The sequence below is a fragment of the Podarcis cretensis genome, assembly GCF_951804945.1.
Source record: "Podarcis cretensis genome assembly, chromosome: 1".
Classification (NCBI taxonomy): Eukaryota; Metazoa; Chordata; class Lepidosauria; order Squamata; family Lacertidae; genus Podarcis; species Podarcis cretensis.
In genome coordinates, this window is record NC_137170.1 from 90,253,329 (window position 1) to 90,267,574 (window position 14,246).

Genomic DNA, 14,246 nt, shown 5'->3' on the forward strand with positions numbered 1-14,246 from the left:
CATATACTTGAACTTAAATAATTGAGGTCAGGATTCCTCACCAAACTTTTAACAGAAATGTGAGGGTGCTGGCGTTCATTCTGCAATAAACATTTGACCTTCAGCATCAATATTTGACTCCCGCGATTGATTGTTGATCTTTGAAAACAAAGGGGTCTGCCAAATTGCAGATGTACTTGAATCCACTTGGGCAAAGTGGAAGACCAGCAGATCATATGCATGTGTCCCTCTGAATCACAGTATAAGTTGTGTTTGGCAGCCAGCATACTATTTTTGCACTTGTCTCTTAATATTAGGTGTGGGAAAAGTTTGTGCTAAAGGCTTAAACCTGGGATGGGGCAACCTGTGACCTTTCAGATGTCGCTGGAGTACAACTCCCATCATCCCTGACAAATGCTCATGTTAGCCAGGGTGAGGCAGAGCTGCAGCAATAGCAGCAGCAGTTCTGGCAGCAGAGTCCATGCCACTTAGTGGGAGGGGTGAAGCAGCAGTGTGGAGGTCAGTAGAATCAATGCAATGCTCCTACTGATGCATCCATGGAGCCCTGACCTTGTTTTTGTCTCATCTCTCCTGGTAAACAGCTGCTGGAGTGGTCCAAAGGCCCATCTAGTCCAGCATCTCCTCACACAATAGCCCACCAGACGCCTGAGGCAGGGGAACCAATCCAGTGCCCTCAACATAACATGTAGTTCTGCTCTCTTTATAGACAGACTCAGCAAATATAATTCCACAAAGAAGGAATTCCTGGGTCCTTTGGACGCTCATTTCATCCTCACTATTTCAGGCCATTCACAGGTCACAGCTATTTGTCAGAAGGTCTGTGCTCAAGAAGGCTGGTCGAGGTGGAGATTGGTCTGATCCAGACAGGCAATCCATACACTGTTGTTGGTCTTTTAAATCTGTTTATCATTTTAGAATGATGATGGGACTTGGAGCAGGCCATTCTCCCAAATATTAATACTTTGTGTTAAGCGGCAATGAGAGCAAGATGTGCCCCCTAAAGCTATATCAAAAAATGTTCATGGGGCATGTGTACCCTCCAACACTTTGAAGCCCAATCCAGGACACCTTCCTGGACACCCTCTTCTTGTTTTTTTATTGCGAGAGTATGGCAGCCATTTTGGTTGACATGATCTCACGTGGTTTTGCACCCGCCCCCCTTAAAAAAAAAACAACCAGCCTTTTTTGGAGCACGGCGCTCTAAAACACATGTTTGGGAGCACCACACAAGATTGCCTCCCCGAAAAAGTGTTTTTTCAGGGGGAAATCGCACCGCAAAATCATGTGAGATTATGGCAACCAAAATGGCCCCCATTCTCTCACAATAAAAAACGGGATTTTCCATTTTTTTCCTAGGATACTTGTGGGGTATGTACATGGAGTTGGCCCTAGGTGACTCTCAGAGGTGTGTGTGCAGTGATGATGAGTCAGTGAAAAATTAATAGATTCTCTTTTTTATTCTACAGGTCTAATAATCCATGAAGGACCCTCAGTTTACAGGATTTTTAAACGGTGGCAAGCAGTCAACCAACAGTGGAAAGTTCTGAACTATGACAAAGCAAAGGACCTGGAGGATCAAAAAACAGGGACCAGGACCAACCAACGAACCTCTTCTCAGACTAACCATTCATCCTCCACTGGTGGTGCCACTAGCAACTCTGCTCCAGCCGAGAGTGTGGCTCGGGGAGCTGGCCACACCACGGGCACCTTGTCTGACCACCACTGTGCTTATACCATCTTGCATATACTCAGCCACCTGAGGCCTCACGAACAGAGAAGCCACTCTAGCACAAACAGAGAGCTCGTCATGAGAGTCACGACGGTCTGAGCTAAAGGAATTAAGGAGGCCTTAATGCAACGCGGAGTGGCAGAGGAACTCACAAGCGGAGGGGGCGCGGCGTGCCTTTCCCCCCACCCTCCACCCCCTTGTCCTCTGCAGCTGCACCAGGAGCACAATAGGCCCTTGGCCAGCCAAGATGGTGGCGGAGGCAGAGCTGCACACACAGCTGAGAGGCGGCTGAAGAGGTTCTGCAGTCGCTGGAAAGTACAACAAAGCAAGTGCAATACAGAACTACAAAAACTGAACTAGGGCAGAGGCTGGTGGGCTGAGGTGGGGTGGGGAACAGAGAGGGACAGCTGGTCTTACTGCAAGGGAATGAATGGGTAAGTTTTTAAACACCCACGTAGACACACAGACATTGAATAGGAAGGAAGCAAGGAAGCCAGAGTATTTTAAACTGTATTAACCATGGGGTTCAAGTATTTGAATGCATAAATTATTCTGTGGCCCTATGCTATTTTGTGTGACCACAGGGTATTCAAGATGAAACAGCAGTCAGTTTATTGCAATTGTTATTTTATATGAGTAAAGACACTCTGCCCAGGTTTTTTTTAAAAAAAACAACAAACAAACAAACAAACGTGCAACAGGTACAAATTCCTGATTTAGCTCCCTCCTCAAACACTACAATTTGTCAATGTCTTTGAGGGGAGGGCCAAATTCATTTGAGCCACAAACATTTGTAGGAATCAATGTCCAAAGCACAAGGTGGATGATTTATGCCAGCCTGGTTTTTTTTTAGACCACAACTCCCACCAGCCCCAATCAGTGCATCTGTGCTAGCTAGGGCTGATGGGAATTGTAGTCCAAAACATCTGGAGGGCACTAGGTAGGGGAAGATTTATGACATTTACCACTGAAAGAATTATTCTTGTGTTTTATTTGCAGATTTTTTCAAAATGGGATTGTCCCCTACTGAATTTCCTACTTGGCTTTTCCACCTCATTCTCCAGCACCTCTGTATCGGTGATTTCTCATAAGCCCCTGTGATTTTCCTGCTTTTAAATTTACTTCCTGTAATCTAGCTGCTCCTGGAAACAGTCTCATCCACTTAGTTCAGGCATCCCCAACCTACGGCCCTCCAGATGTTTTGGCCTACAACTCCCATGATCCCTAGCTAACAGGACCAGTGGTCAGGGATGATGGGAATTGTAGTCCAAAACATCTAGAGGGCTGAAGGTTGGGGATGCCTGACTTAGGTATTAAGCCACAAAACTTTGCACTCAAAAAACAAATGGAAGTCCCAAGTCCAATCCACACTGTGGATTTAGGCTCCAATCCTATGCACATCTTTCTGGAAATAAGTCCCACTGAACACAGGGGGACTGACTTCTCAGAAACATGTATGGGAGGAGTGCACTGTAAAACTGGTTGAATGGGTCCCTCTCTGCAAGGAACACTGGGAATTCTAGCAATATGAGTTACACTAGAAATTGCTAAGAGAGACCTCATCACCCTGACCAAACAATTAACAGGATTCTTTGGGAGAAGCCATCATAATCACACTGATATATTTGCTGGGTACCCGCTGAATAAATTTGAGAATACTCTCCCTTCTCCACAGGTACTTCCACAAGTAACACTAAATGCTGAAGTATCCCGGGTGAAGCTGACTTATCTTACAGTGGATTATCATTATTGTCGCTGTTGTTTTTCGATCCACACAAATTGGCATATTCACCAGATTTGCGTACACTGAAGCAAATCTTTGAATGCTTGACATCTACCTAGATTGTGAGTCACCACAGCCTGAACACATCAGTAAAGCAGGGGTTGAATCAGGACGTGATGAATCACAAACTGGATACATGCGGAAGACCAGTTCAGCACCTAAATTCACTGAATAATCAGCATGATTTCAGCTTGGGTTTTTTTTAAACAATAGATATATAAGTCCTAAGATTGTGTCCACTCCAGGAACCAAGGAAGCATAGGAGCCAACTCCCAGCAGCCGAGGTCCCTGTGCCACCCCTAAACTATTTGAGGGAATGACACACTTAAAGGAGCTTGGCACAAAGTATTCCTTCATTGTTTCCTGTCTCATGGCCACTTTAGATGGTACTTGCTGCCACAAAAGTCCTGATTGTCCATGTTGGACATCATGGACCCTTAATACAATGCACCTTTGGCCATTCTCGTCCCCCGTTGTGGTGTCCCATGTGAAGCCAACCCTGGCCTATCCCTTGGGGTCTGGCCTGCACAGGTCCCATGTATAGAGTAAGGAGCAATGGAATAGTATCAGTTCCACTTCTCTTTCACAAGGACCAGTACAGTAGCATCCAAATGCAGGCAGCAGCCTGCAAACCTGGCTCACATCCTGGGAACCGTCATTTGTTGAGGATGCTGGAAACTGTAGCTCTGTGAGGGGTCTCCAAAGAACTCTCAGCACCCTGTTCTGGAGGTTCTTTGGTGGAGGGGACCATGATTGTTAAAACTGTATGAGCGTGCTTGAAATGTGTGGGTGTGACCCTCGTCATTCTCGCCAGGTCAGTTGTAGGAACTCAGCAGTACATGGGATCAGTGTTTTCTGGATGTACCATCCGTTTTTCAGGGAACTTATCTTTCTAAGCACAATTGGTGACTCATCTGATACATATGAGGGACGCTACCCAGAGAGGAAACCTTAAAGCTACTTTTGTTGGGAATATTTGCTTCCAAAGTGGAAAATTGAAACGTATTCGTTTACCTTTTGACTTTTTCTTTCCCACCAGTCCTCACCCTCTAATGATACTACCACTCCTCCTGAGGTCTCCACTTCTGCCAGGAGAGAAAAAAGCCACTCACCCATTGCTGATTTGCATATGTTTAATTGACTAACTCATTAAACATATGGAGGTTGAGCACTGCCTAGCAAGCCTATAAGTTGTTAAGACCTTAATATTCCAGGTGAATAACAGTTACGGGTAGGGCAGCAGTGAGCATCAGTGGCAGCAGGCTCTGTGTATTTATCAGCCACAAAAGCTACAGCCAGGGTTTTATTTTATTTTTTGACTAATATTTCTTACCCACCTTTCGCCCCAAGGTCCCAGGGTGGGTTACATGAACTAAAACAGAATCACCACAATAATACATAATAAGCATAAACCCATAAAACAATAACAATAAAAGCACAAAACGCTTAATGATACAGGAAGGACAACTAAAAAAAACCCTATACCACACTTCCAAAGATCAAGGTAAACAGGTGCTACTCTGAGTTCCATCCCTTTACCACTGGGAAAGGGAACCTGTTGCCTTCCAGGTGCTGTTGGCCTTTGGCTCCCATCATCCCTTGCCACAAGTTCCACATCTCTGACTTGAGTCAATAGAGATGTGACGTAGGCTAAATGAAGAATATTTGGAGTTGAATGTGCAGCAGAAAGCCATAAACAATTTTATAAATTTATAAATGTTATATGCATTTTTCACTGCCAACTCTGCATCCTTGCATGATGATTCTACTGATTCATTATGTCTTTCAGTCACTTTAAACCCTCTGGACATCAACTTGTGCAAAAAGTAGGGAAATTAAAATGACCCCCCCCCCCAAAAAAAAAAAACAAACCTCTTACACCATCAGGATGCCAAAAGGAGGAAAAAAACCCAATTCAGATCTGTGACCTACTGATGATTATAATAATTTTAAAAATGTATTCTTGACCACAAAAAAATCAGGAAATTTTGCTGAGATGTTTTAGCCCAATATCAACAGAACTGCTAACTACCTAAATCCACTGAAAACATTGCTTCAATAATGGGTATCACACAACGGCTTGTTGGGGGAGATATGAGCTTCTCCACCTCAGAACAATTTAGTCAGTTTGTACGTCTCAGAAAGAAGTGAAATTTTGCTTCTTCCCTAATAAATGAAATATGGACAACTACACAGAGTATGTGTGACTAGTGCTAATTAATTTAGTGACAATATTGGAAAGCCTTTATTCATTGGAATTTCCTCCCATACAATTTTGCTCCATTTTAGTCCCATCCAGAAAGCACGTCAGCCAAGATGCCCGTGTTTAATTTACTTGAACCATTGGGGGGGGAACACCACCCCAAAATATGAGAGCGATAGATTATTGTATCTTAACAATAACCCAGAACAGCTGCTATCATTTAGAAACCAAGGCAGAATACTGATTTTGAAATGAAAAAGGGGGCAGGTGGGTGAAGATGGTGTCCAGACCCTTCTCTCCCTGCCCCATGGCAGCCCCTCTCCTCTCAGCTGGGCTCAGTTCTGACATGGGAAACCAACTAAGGGGAAAGTACCTGGAACAGAGGCTGTAGGGAGTTATGCTGTGAGGGTGCCCCTTATCCACACTTTCTGCTTGCTGTTGAAAACCAGACTCTCTACCCCACCAGTTTCTAGCATGATTGCAACAGATCTGACTTTAAAGGTACAAATCAGCCTCCAATCACATCTCATTTGACCCTTGAGTTTGACACAGGAGAGAACAATGCAGACTGGGCTGTCAACAGTTGTCTTTGTCTCACAACTGGAGAGGCTCAGTTTCCTTTTTGACTGAGGGAAGTGTGCACCCAGTTACATAGTTTGAACACGACTGGCCTAAGGGAATAGGAAGCAACCCATATTTAGGGTTTCTTGTGTTCTGATGGGTATTCCCTTTGAATATGGAAAGTGCAAAGGGGGGGGGAGGCAAGGGTTTTATTATACAGTGCATAGTTCCGATCATTGGCGTCATGTGGAATCAGCCTTGAATTGTCCTGACATCTTGGAAATGGCATAGTCTACAAAAAGCTAATTGGCATAATCGGAGCTGCTTGTCATTGACCTGGTATGTGGCATGACTGCAGACCAACGAAAACATTTTACAGGGAGTGTGGAAGGTACTGTCGATGAGCGCCACAGTTTGTCACCGATGGCAGATTCAACATCTGTCAGGGATGCACAGGACTGGTGGCTTCTGCCTGTCTCAATCCCACACTGCTCTTTTAAGAGCTGGACTAAAACATTACATGTGGTTGCATGCATCTCCCCTTCTATGTTTCTTTGCTTGGTTTTAAGGAAAAACAGTCCCAGGTAGTGACCATTCTGTGTGGAGCTGTAGCAGAGGCACATTAGGAAGAACTTCCTGACAGTAAGAGCTGTTCGACAGTGGAATTTGCTGCCAAGGAGTGTGGTGGAGTCTCCTTCTTTGGAGGTCTTTAAGCAGAGGCTTGACAACCATATGTCAGGAGTGCTCTGATGGTGTTTCCTGCTTGGCCCTTGTGATCTCTTCCAACTCTATGATTCTATGATTCTATGAGAGGCCTGTGTAGCTCTTTCCCTTTAAAATGTTGCCCTCCTGCTTCACACACACAACCCCCTGATAGGGTTAAGAAGGGCTCCTTGGAATAAGAAGTTGTGTTGGGTAGGGTTCAGAATCTGACATGAAGCACATGGATGCTGGAATAAGCACTAGGGCCACTGGGTGGCTATCCTCTCACCATCATTTAAAGCTGCCCACCATATTACACACATTTTTATATGAATCAGATTCCAGATTCTACAAGCAGTCGGGTTGTTGTTTTTTAGCTGGAAGATAACCATGCTGGTGGCTTTAAGCACCCATCAGATGTAATATGAAGCTGGGTACCCTTCACATAATATGGGGTGGGGGGGGGCAACATTTCCCTGAAGCTCGCAGAATGAAGAAGCCATAAGAACATCTTGTGATGGGAAGAAGAAGCAGGACTTATTGCAGATTCAGAGGTTTTTTTCCCCCTTGTCTTCATTTCGATAGGGATTTTCTTTGTAGCCTTGAACATGTTTCCTACTCTTGGGAGCAGGGAGGGGGAGATGATACTCTAACTACCTCATGGGGCACTGTGAGAATCAGTGGTGAAGCACATCCGTTCCTGACAATGAATGGCACTCTGTGCTCCCCTTCCCAAAAGAAAGAATCTGGTTTCCTCAGCAAGTTTTGATGCAGCATGAGCAGGAGGAATGGAGAGCCTCTTGAATTGAATCCTGTCAGAAGTTCTTCCCAGGGTGCAACTAGGCATGCTACCTAGTGGATACCACAGTGTCTTTCTGGGCTACAAGCTTTGTTATAATATGTATGTGTGCATGTTTTCCATAAGGCATAAAGCGTCTGTCTCCAGTTACCACGCGTCTCCCCGATTTTATGCCACCTAACAGGACTCCTCTTGTACAAGCCTCCAATCCTTTTTCCTTGACAAGTTGATGTGGGTAGGGGTGGAATCTCGTTTCAGAGAGTCTGAAGAAACTGTTGAGGCTTTAAGGGTGGCCAGAGTGAGAGAGAACCAAACACTTTCCTTAAAATGAGTTAAGACCTTTAAAAATCGGTACCTCAGTTGTGTTCTCCAAAGTGTTGTAGTGCTCCTCTCTCATAGTCTTTCCCCGTATATTGACCTTTCTGGTCTGGTACTGTGGCTGTCCTCAGTTACTGCGTGTCAGGATCCTACGTGCCATTTTCAGATTTGTTCCTCCACAAAGTCGCTTTTGCAGCCATGGGTTCCAAAGCTGCAGACTAAGAGAGGTTGCAAGTTTATTCTCAGCATGCATGGTGGTGGCATTAATAGTGGTGCTCTGCAGCACACACTCAAACTCACACCCTCCTCCCCCTTTGGTTCATAGAAGGGTTCCATTTATTTCCCCCCTTCTTTTTCCTAATGAACAGAATATTACTAAGCAAAAAATCAAATACATTGGGTGGGAATGACCTAGCAAACCCTTACCCTGCTCTCCCCCTGTCCACATGCCCTCTCCAAATAGCTCAGGGGGGGTGTCAGAAGAACACCCAACACAACATGCAGGAGATGGGGGGTTGTTCCGTCTGGCAAGGTGGAATGCTTCCACAGAGGGAACATTTGTAACAGCACAACCATTTATTTTCCTCTTTCCTCCTTTAATGTAGCATGGGGGAGGCAGAATGCATATTACGGATCAAGGCAAGAGACAATATGATTTAGCCAAAACGAAGAAATTTTCTACTGAATGTTCATCTCCTTTCTCTCATACCTCCCTTCTTGCTTTGACAGTTCTCCTGTGTTGCCTTTAATTTGCATCTTTAAAAAACAAAAAACAAAAACAAAAAAAATGATTATTTCTTCTTTTTCACTTTCACAACTTCTTATGAAACAGTCAAGTTTTCTTACTTCAGCTGGCTTACGGTTGCCCCAAAAGCAAGAACTCACTTCTGTGGAAGGGAAAAAACTATTTCTTTGTACTGTGCATCTCCCAGTTGTTATACTTGGTGCAATTAAAGAAACAGAAGGGGCAGGTTACAGGGGTAAATGACCAACTTGTGGCTACAGGGGTAAGTGACAAAGTTGTGGCCATCTGTTGCCAGACTCCCGCTCCCTTCATCCCTGTACATTGTGCATGCTGACAGAAGGGGCTGGTGGCAGCTGGAGTCCAGCAACATCCATTGGACCACAGATTCTGCACCGCTGGGGAGGAAGATAGGTAAACTCTTCTCTCCAAGGCAATCCTAGCTAAATCTCTATGACAAACCAAAAGAAGGAATCATCATAATCATGTCTGACTATTAAAGGCAACAACATAAAATAAAAAGGTCAAGGTAAATTTAATGGCTGTGATGGACATAAATATACTAACAAAAATTATTAAATAGAAAAAACTTTTAATAAAGAGTGCAAAAATCCCTCAAACTGAATACCAGATGTACAAAATCCATAATACAATAACAGGAATGGGTAAATCCATAAACAAAACATGTATCAAAATAATATCCACAATATACGTATGAAGGTCCCTTACACTTCTTTTTATTCATATTACTGCATAGGTTGTGTACTATTTTGATACATGTTTTGTATATGGATTCATCCATTCCAGTTATTGGATTATAGATTTTATACAGTGGTACCTCTGGTTGGGATGCGGGTGGCGCTGTGGGTTAAACCACAAAGCCTAGGACTTGCCGATCAGAAGGTTGGTGGTTCGAATCCTCACGACGGGGTGAGCTCCCGTTGCTCGGTCTCTGCTCCTGCCAACCTAACAGTTCGAAAGCAAAGTGCAAGTAGATCCGGTGGGAAGGTAAACGTCATTTCCGTGCACTGCTCTGGTTTGCCAGAAGCGGCTGAGTCATGCTGGCCACCCGGAAGCTGTCTGAGGACAAACGCCGGCTCCCTCGGCCTATAGAGCGAGATGAGTGCGCAACCCCAGAGTTGGTCACAACTGGACCTAATGGTCAGGGGTCCCTTTACCTTTACCTCTGGTTACAAACTTAATTTGTTCCGGAGGTCCATTCTTAATCTGAAACTGTTCTTAACCTGAAGTACCACTTTAGCTAATGGGGCCTCCCGCTGCTGCCGTGTCGCTGCCGCGCCATTTCTCTTCTCATCCTGAGGTAAGGTTCTTAACCCGATGTACTACTTCTGGGTTAGCGGAGTATGTAACCCAAAGTGTTTGTAACCCAAGGTACCACTGTACATCTGGCATTCAGCTTTCTTTTTGAAATCTTGCCTTTTCTTTGCTACAAGAGTTTATCTTTTTTGTAATAAATGTTGTCATTCTATTTATGGGCATCACAGTCATTAGATTCTGTATAGAGAGGCTGGTGATTTAAGTTCATTTATGTTAGTTACCCTTGAGGTTTTTCTGTGGTTTTTTTAACTTTGATCCCATCTAATTGGCAGGGGTTGAATTTGATGTCTTTATGCAGAGGAGTGAAAGTGAGCAGTGCTGCCCCTAGATACTTTTGGACCTTAATCAAAGCCCCCCCCCCCCCATCCAACAACTTCTTGGAAAGAAGCTCAATATTGTTTTTATTGACACAGAAAGATGAGGAAAATTGATACCCAACCAGACAACTTCATGGTGGGACCAGCCCTAAAAATGGGGGGGGGGAGGGGTGAATGCTAGTGGATATGTTTGCTGTCTACTTGTTTACAAAAAGTTGTCTTTTTTGCCACATTAAAACTATACCAACAAAAAGGGAGAGATGATCAATTCTTGAAGTGCAGGAGGGATAGACCGAGCCATACATAGATCAAAGTAAGCACAAAGATAATCGAAGCACAAGTATCTGGAGTGACAAAGGACTCGGGTTTTGTTACGAATGGTTGGTGGGCATCCAAGTCTGAGAACGAAATGGAGATTCATTTCTACATCCTGTGTAAATGGTTTTCTGAGGAATTTTGTTAAGGAAATAAAAGATTGTCATTTATAACAAAACACAATAAAAAAGATTCAAAGCAGTAAAAGGAGCGCTTTGGCTGCTTCCAGATTGTTGCTATTTTGTTGGTGGGATTCAGAAGCATACCAGCAAATTCAGGTTGCACAATTAAAGTGGTTTTGGAGCTCTCATGCAACACAAACACTTCCCCCAAAAAAGAGACAATTTGCAATAAGGAAAATGATGAAATGATGGGGAGATGCACTGGAAAGTGTGGAATGCCAATCATTTGATTGGTCTGCAAGGTCCACAAACAAATCAGAATGAAAGCTGAATAAGCAGACTGTGTTGTCCAAACGCCTAGCAAACTTTGTGCAAACCAGTCAGGATGAATGCTCAATAAACAGGTTGTCTTGAACTGACCAAATCATCAAATGGCAGCAGACGGGGAGGTGGAGAGAATGCAAAAACAGAAATTCTTTCCCCTTCTCTTTTGGTCAGATGTCAGGAAATTTAAAGGAATTTAAAGGAAAAGTAGCCCACCAATTACCGCAGAACTTTTGGGAAACTGAAACAGCCACCAATTTATCAGAGTGCCAGTCTTCAGAAATGAGATTAATTAGAAGGAAAGTGAATATATTTGGCTGCTTCTCGCTGACAATTTGTGGCAGTTGCTTTTGACACTTCCATATGAGTGACAATCCATCCTGGCTGCTGGGCCTGTTGAATGCAAGCAACAGTTGTCTGTGTAGCAAAACAGCCTTCAAAATTTTCCGCTGTGTGGCCAAGACTGGTTTTCAACATGTGTTGAAGCACAAGAGAAATGCTTTTGTCAGAAGAATGGCAACATAGCACATTAGTGTCTTAGGCAATGACATCATTTTGGAGTACCTTCATTTCAACAGGGAATAGCAGTTTGCTGGGAAACAACTGTGGGAAAGGGCTTATTGTCCTCATGCTCTGCTTGTGAGCTTCCCAAAGGCATCTGGTCGGTCACTATGAGGAACAGGATGCTGGGCTAGATAAGCCCTTGGTGTGGCCCAGCGGGGCTCTTCTTTTGTTAACACTAACACAGCATTATATATTTACTTATCACTTGCAGGAGTTTGCCTATAACAGGCATAGGCAAATTCGGCTCTCCATATGTTTTGGGACTACAACTCCCACCATCCCTAGCTAACAGGGCCAGTGGTCAGGGATGATGGGAGTTGTAATCTCAAAACATCTGGAGGGCCAAGTTTGCCTATGCCTGGCCTATAAAATAATAATAATAATAATAATAATAATAATAATAATAATAATAATAATTTATTATTTATATCCCGCCCATCTGGCTGGGCCTTCCCAGCCACTCTGGGCAGCTTCCATAAAAACCAAAAATACAGTAAAATCACACGTTAAAAACTTCCCTGAACAGGGCTGCCTTAAGATGTCTTCTGAATGTCAGGTAGTTGTTTATCGCTTTGACATCTGCTGGAAGGGCGTTCCACAGGGTGGGCGCCACTACCGAGAAGGCCCTCTGCCTGGTTCCCTGTAGCTTTGCTTCTCGCAATGAGGGAACCGCCAGAAGGCCCTCGGCGCTGGACCTCAGCGTCCGGGCAGAATGATGGGGGTGGAGACGCTCCTTCAGGTATACTGGACCGAGGCCGTTTAGGGCTTTAAAGGTCAGCACCAACACTTTGAATTGTGCTCGGAAACATACTGGGAGCCAATGTAGGTCTTTCAAGACCGGTGTTATATGGTCTCGGCGGCCGCTCCCAGTCACCAGTCTAGCTGCCGCATTCTGGATTAGTTGTAGTTTCCGAGTCACCTTCAAAGGTAGCCCCACGTAGAGTGCATTGCAGTAGTCCAAGCGGGAGATAACCAGAGCATGCACCACTCTGGCGAGACAGTCCGCAGGCAGATAGGGTCTCAGCCTACGTACCAGATGGAGCTGGTAAACAGCTGCCCTGGACACAGATTTGACCTGTGCCTCCATGGACAGCTGTGAGTCCAAAGAAGTGAAGCAAAGAAAGATGTTTATTTACTTTTTCTTTATTAAAACAAATGATATAAACTGCTTAATTTTAATAAGCCTTCTAAGCAGTATACTTAAAGCAATGTAAAATGGTCATCAATAGCACACAGATAAACTCAGCAGATTTGTTTAAAAGTGTACATGCACAAGTATACCTGACTGAGGTTTTTCCCACTGAGGTTATGGATTTGCCAACCTGGCCCCAGGTGTTTTGGATTACAACTCCCATCAGGGCTGGCTGGGCCTCATGGGAATTAAAGTTCAAAACATCTGGAAGACAACAGGATTAGATGCTGTACACAAACAGCTGCCTAGTCTAAACACTGCCACATTTGACTCTAGCATTTTCCCCAACATCGTTGCGGTTTCTGTACACCAACTTCCCCAGCCTACTTTATTAATGCTTTCCCCCGCCTGTTATAAATGGAGCAGATCAAGGTGAGGTCTTTAGCCTTCCAGATTTCTCACCTCTCGGGGGAGGAATGAACATTTTCCTGAACCAAAGTCTAGAGTGACACAGGAGAGATGTTTTCCTTTCCCCCTCTTTCCTGTCCTTGGCACAGCATCAGTTCTCACTATTATGCTTTTATTGTAACAATTAATGGTATAATACTCATTAGTAACAATGGAGGGCGACCCTTTTACATCAGAAACATCTTGGAGGAAAATGCCCTCTTTGCTTCTCTCTGATTGCAGTGTCTGATCTGTGCTCTATTCTGCAAAACATCGTCCCGATGCTACGATTTCCATCGAAGTTTTTGCAATGCACTGATACAATCAGGTGCTCTTGTTTCTCTTCCACATGTCTCCCCACCGTCACCTCTGACAAAAGCTGGTAGTGCTACATTCACAGATTAATGTGGCACTAACAGATAGAGCTCTTCCCTGCCTCCTTTCTGATAAGAGCAATGAAGGAAAGCAATTCACTTATGTAAGTTCATTGCTTCAGGTGTGCAGAACCCCGTTCATGGCTTCCCCCATTGGTTCCCAAAGGATTTTTACATCATGAACACGCTAACTCTATAGTTGTTTCTTTGATGGCATTTCCAAAAGTTGCACTAAGCACACCTTCCCTGGAATTTGACACAGCTTTGTGTGGGTGGTAGGCTTGGGTGGTAAGACATCAGGATATCTCTGTATGTTTGAGACAATCTATCACAGATCCAGACTCAAGATTCAGCATTCTGAACTGCTGGTGGGAGGTAGAAATTTGATGGAGAAGACTGCTGTGCTACCCTCAAGAATCAGCCTAATGGGAAAGGAGTCTCATTTTAAGACTTCATTTGTGTCACTTTCCTGTCAT

General features: G+C 44.2%; 1 protein-coding gene across 2 annotated transcripts in view; it reads left to right on the forward strand.

Moving 5' to 3' along the window:
* MARCHF4 (membrane associated ring-CH-type finger 4) overlaps positions 1-3,626 on the forward strand; it is a 110,813-nt gene extending 107,187 nt beyond the window's left edge. For both annotated transcript variants that reach the window (XM_079969128.1, XM_079969129.1), the window contains exon 4: positions 1,467-3,626. In XM_079969128.1, coding sequence (XP_079825254.1) covers positions 1,467-1,828 — 362 coding nt within the window. In that variant the 3' untranslated portion in view covers positions 1,829-3,626. The remainder of the gene's footprint in view (positions 1-1,466) is intronic.
* Positions 3,627-14,246: the final 10,620 nt, after the last annotated feature.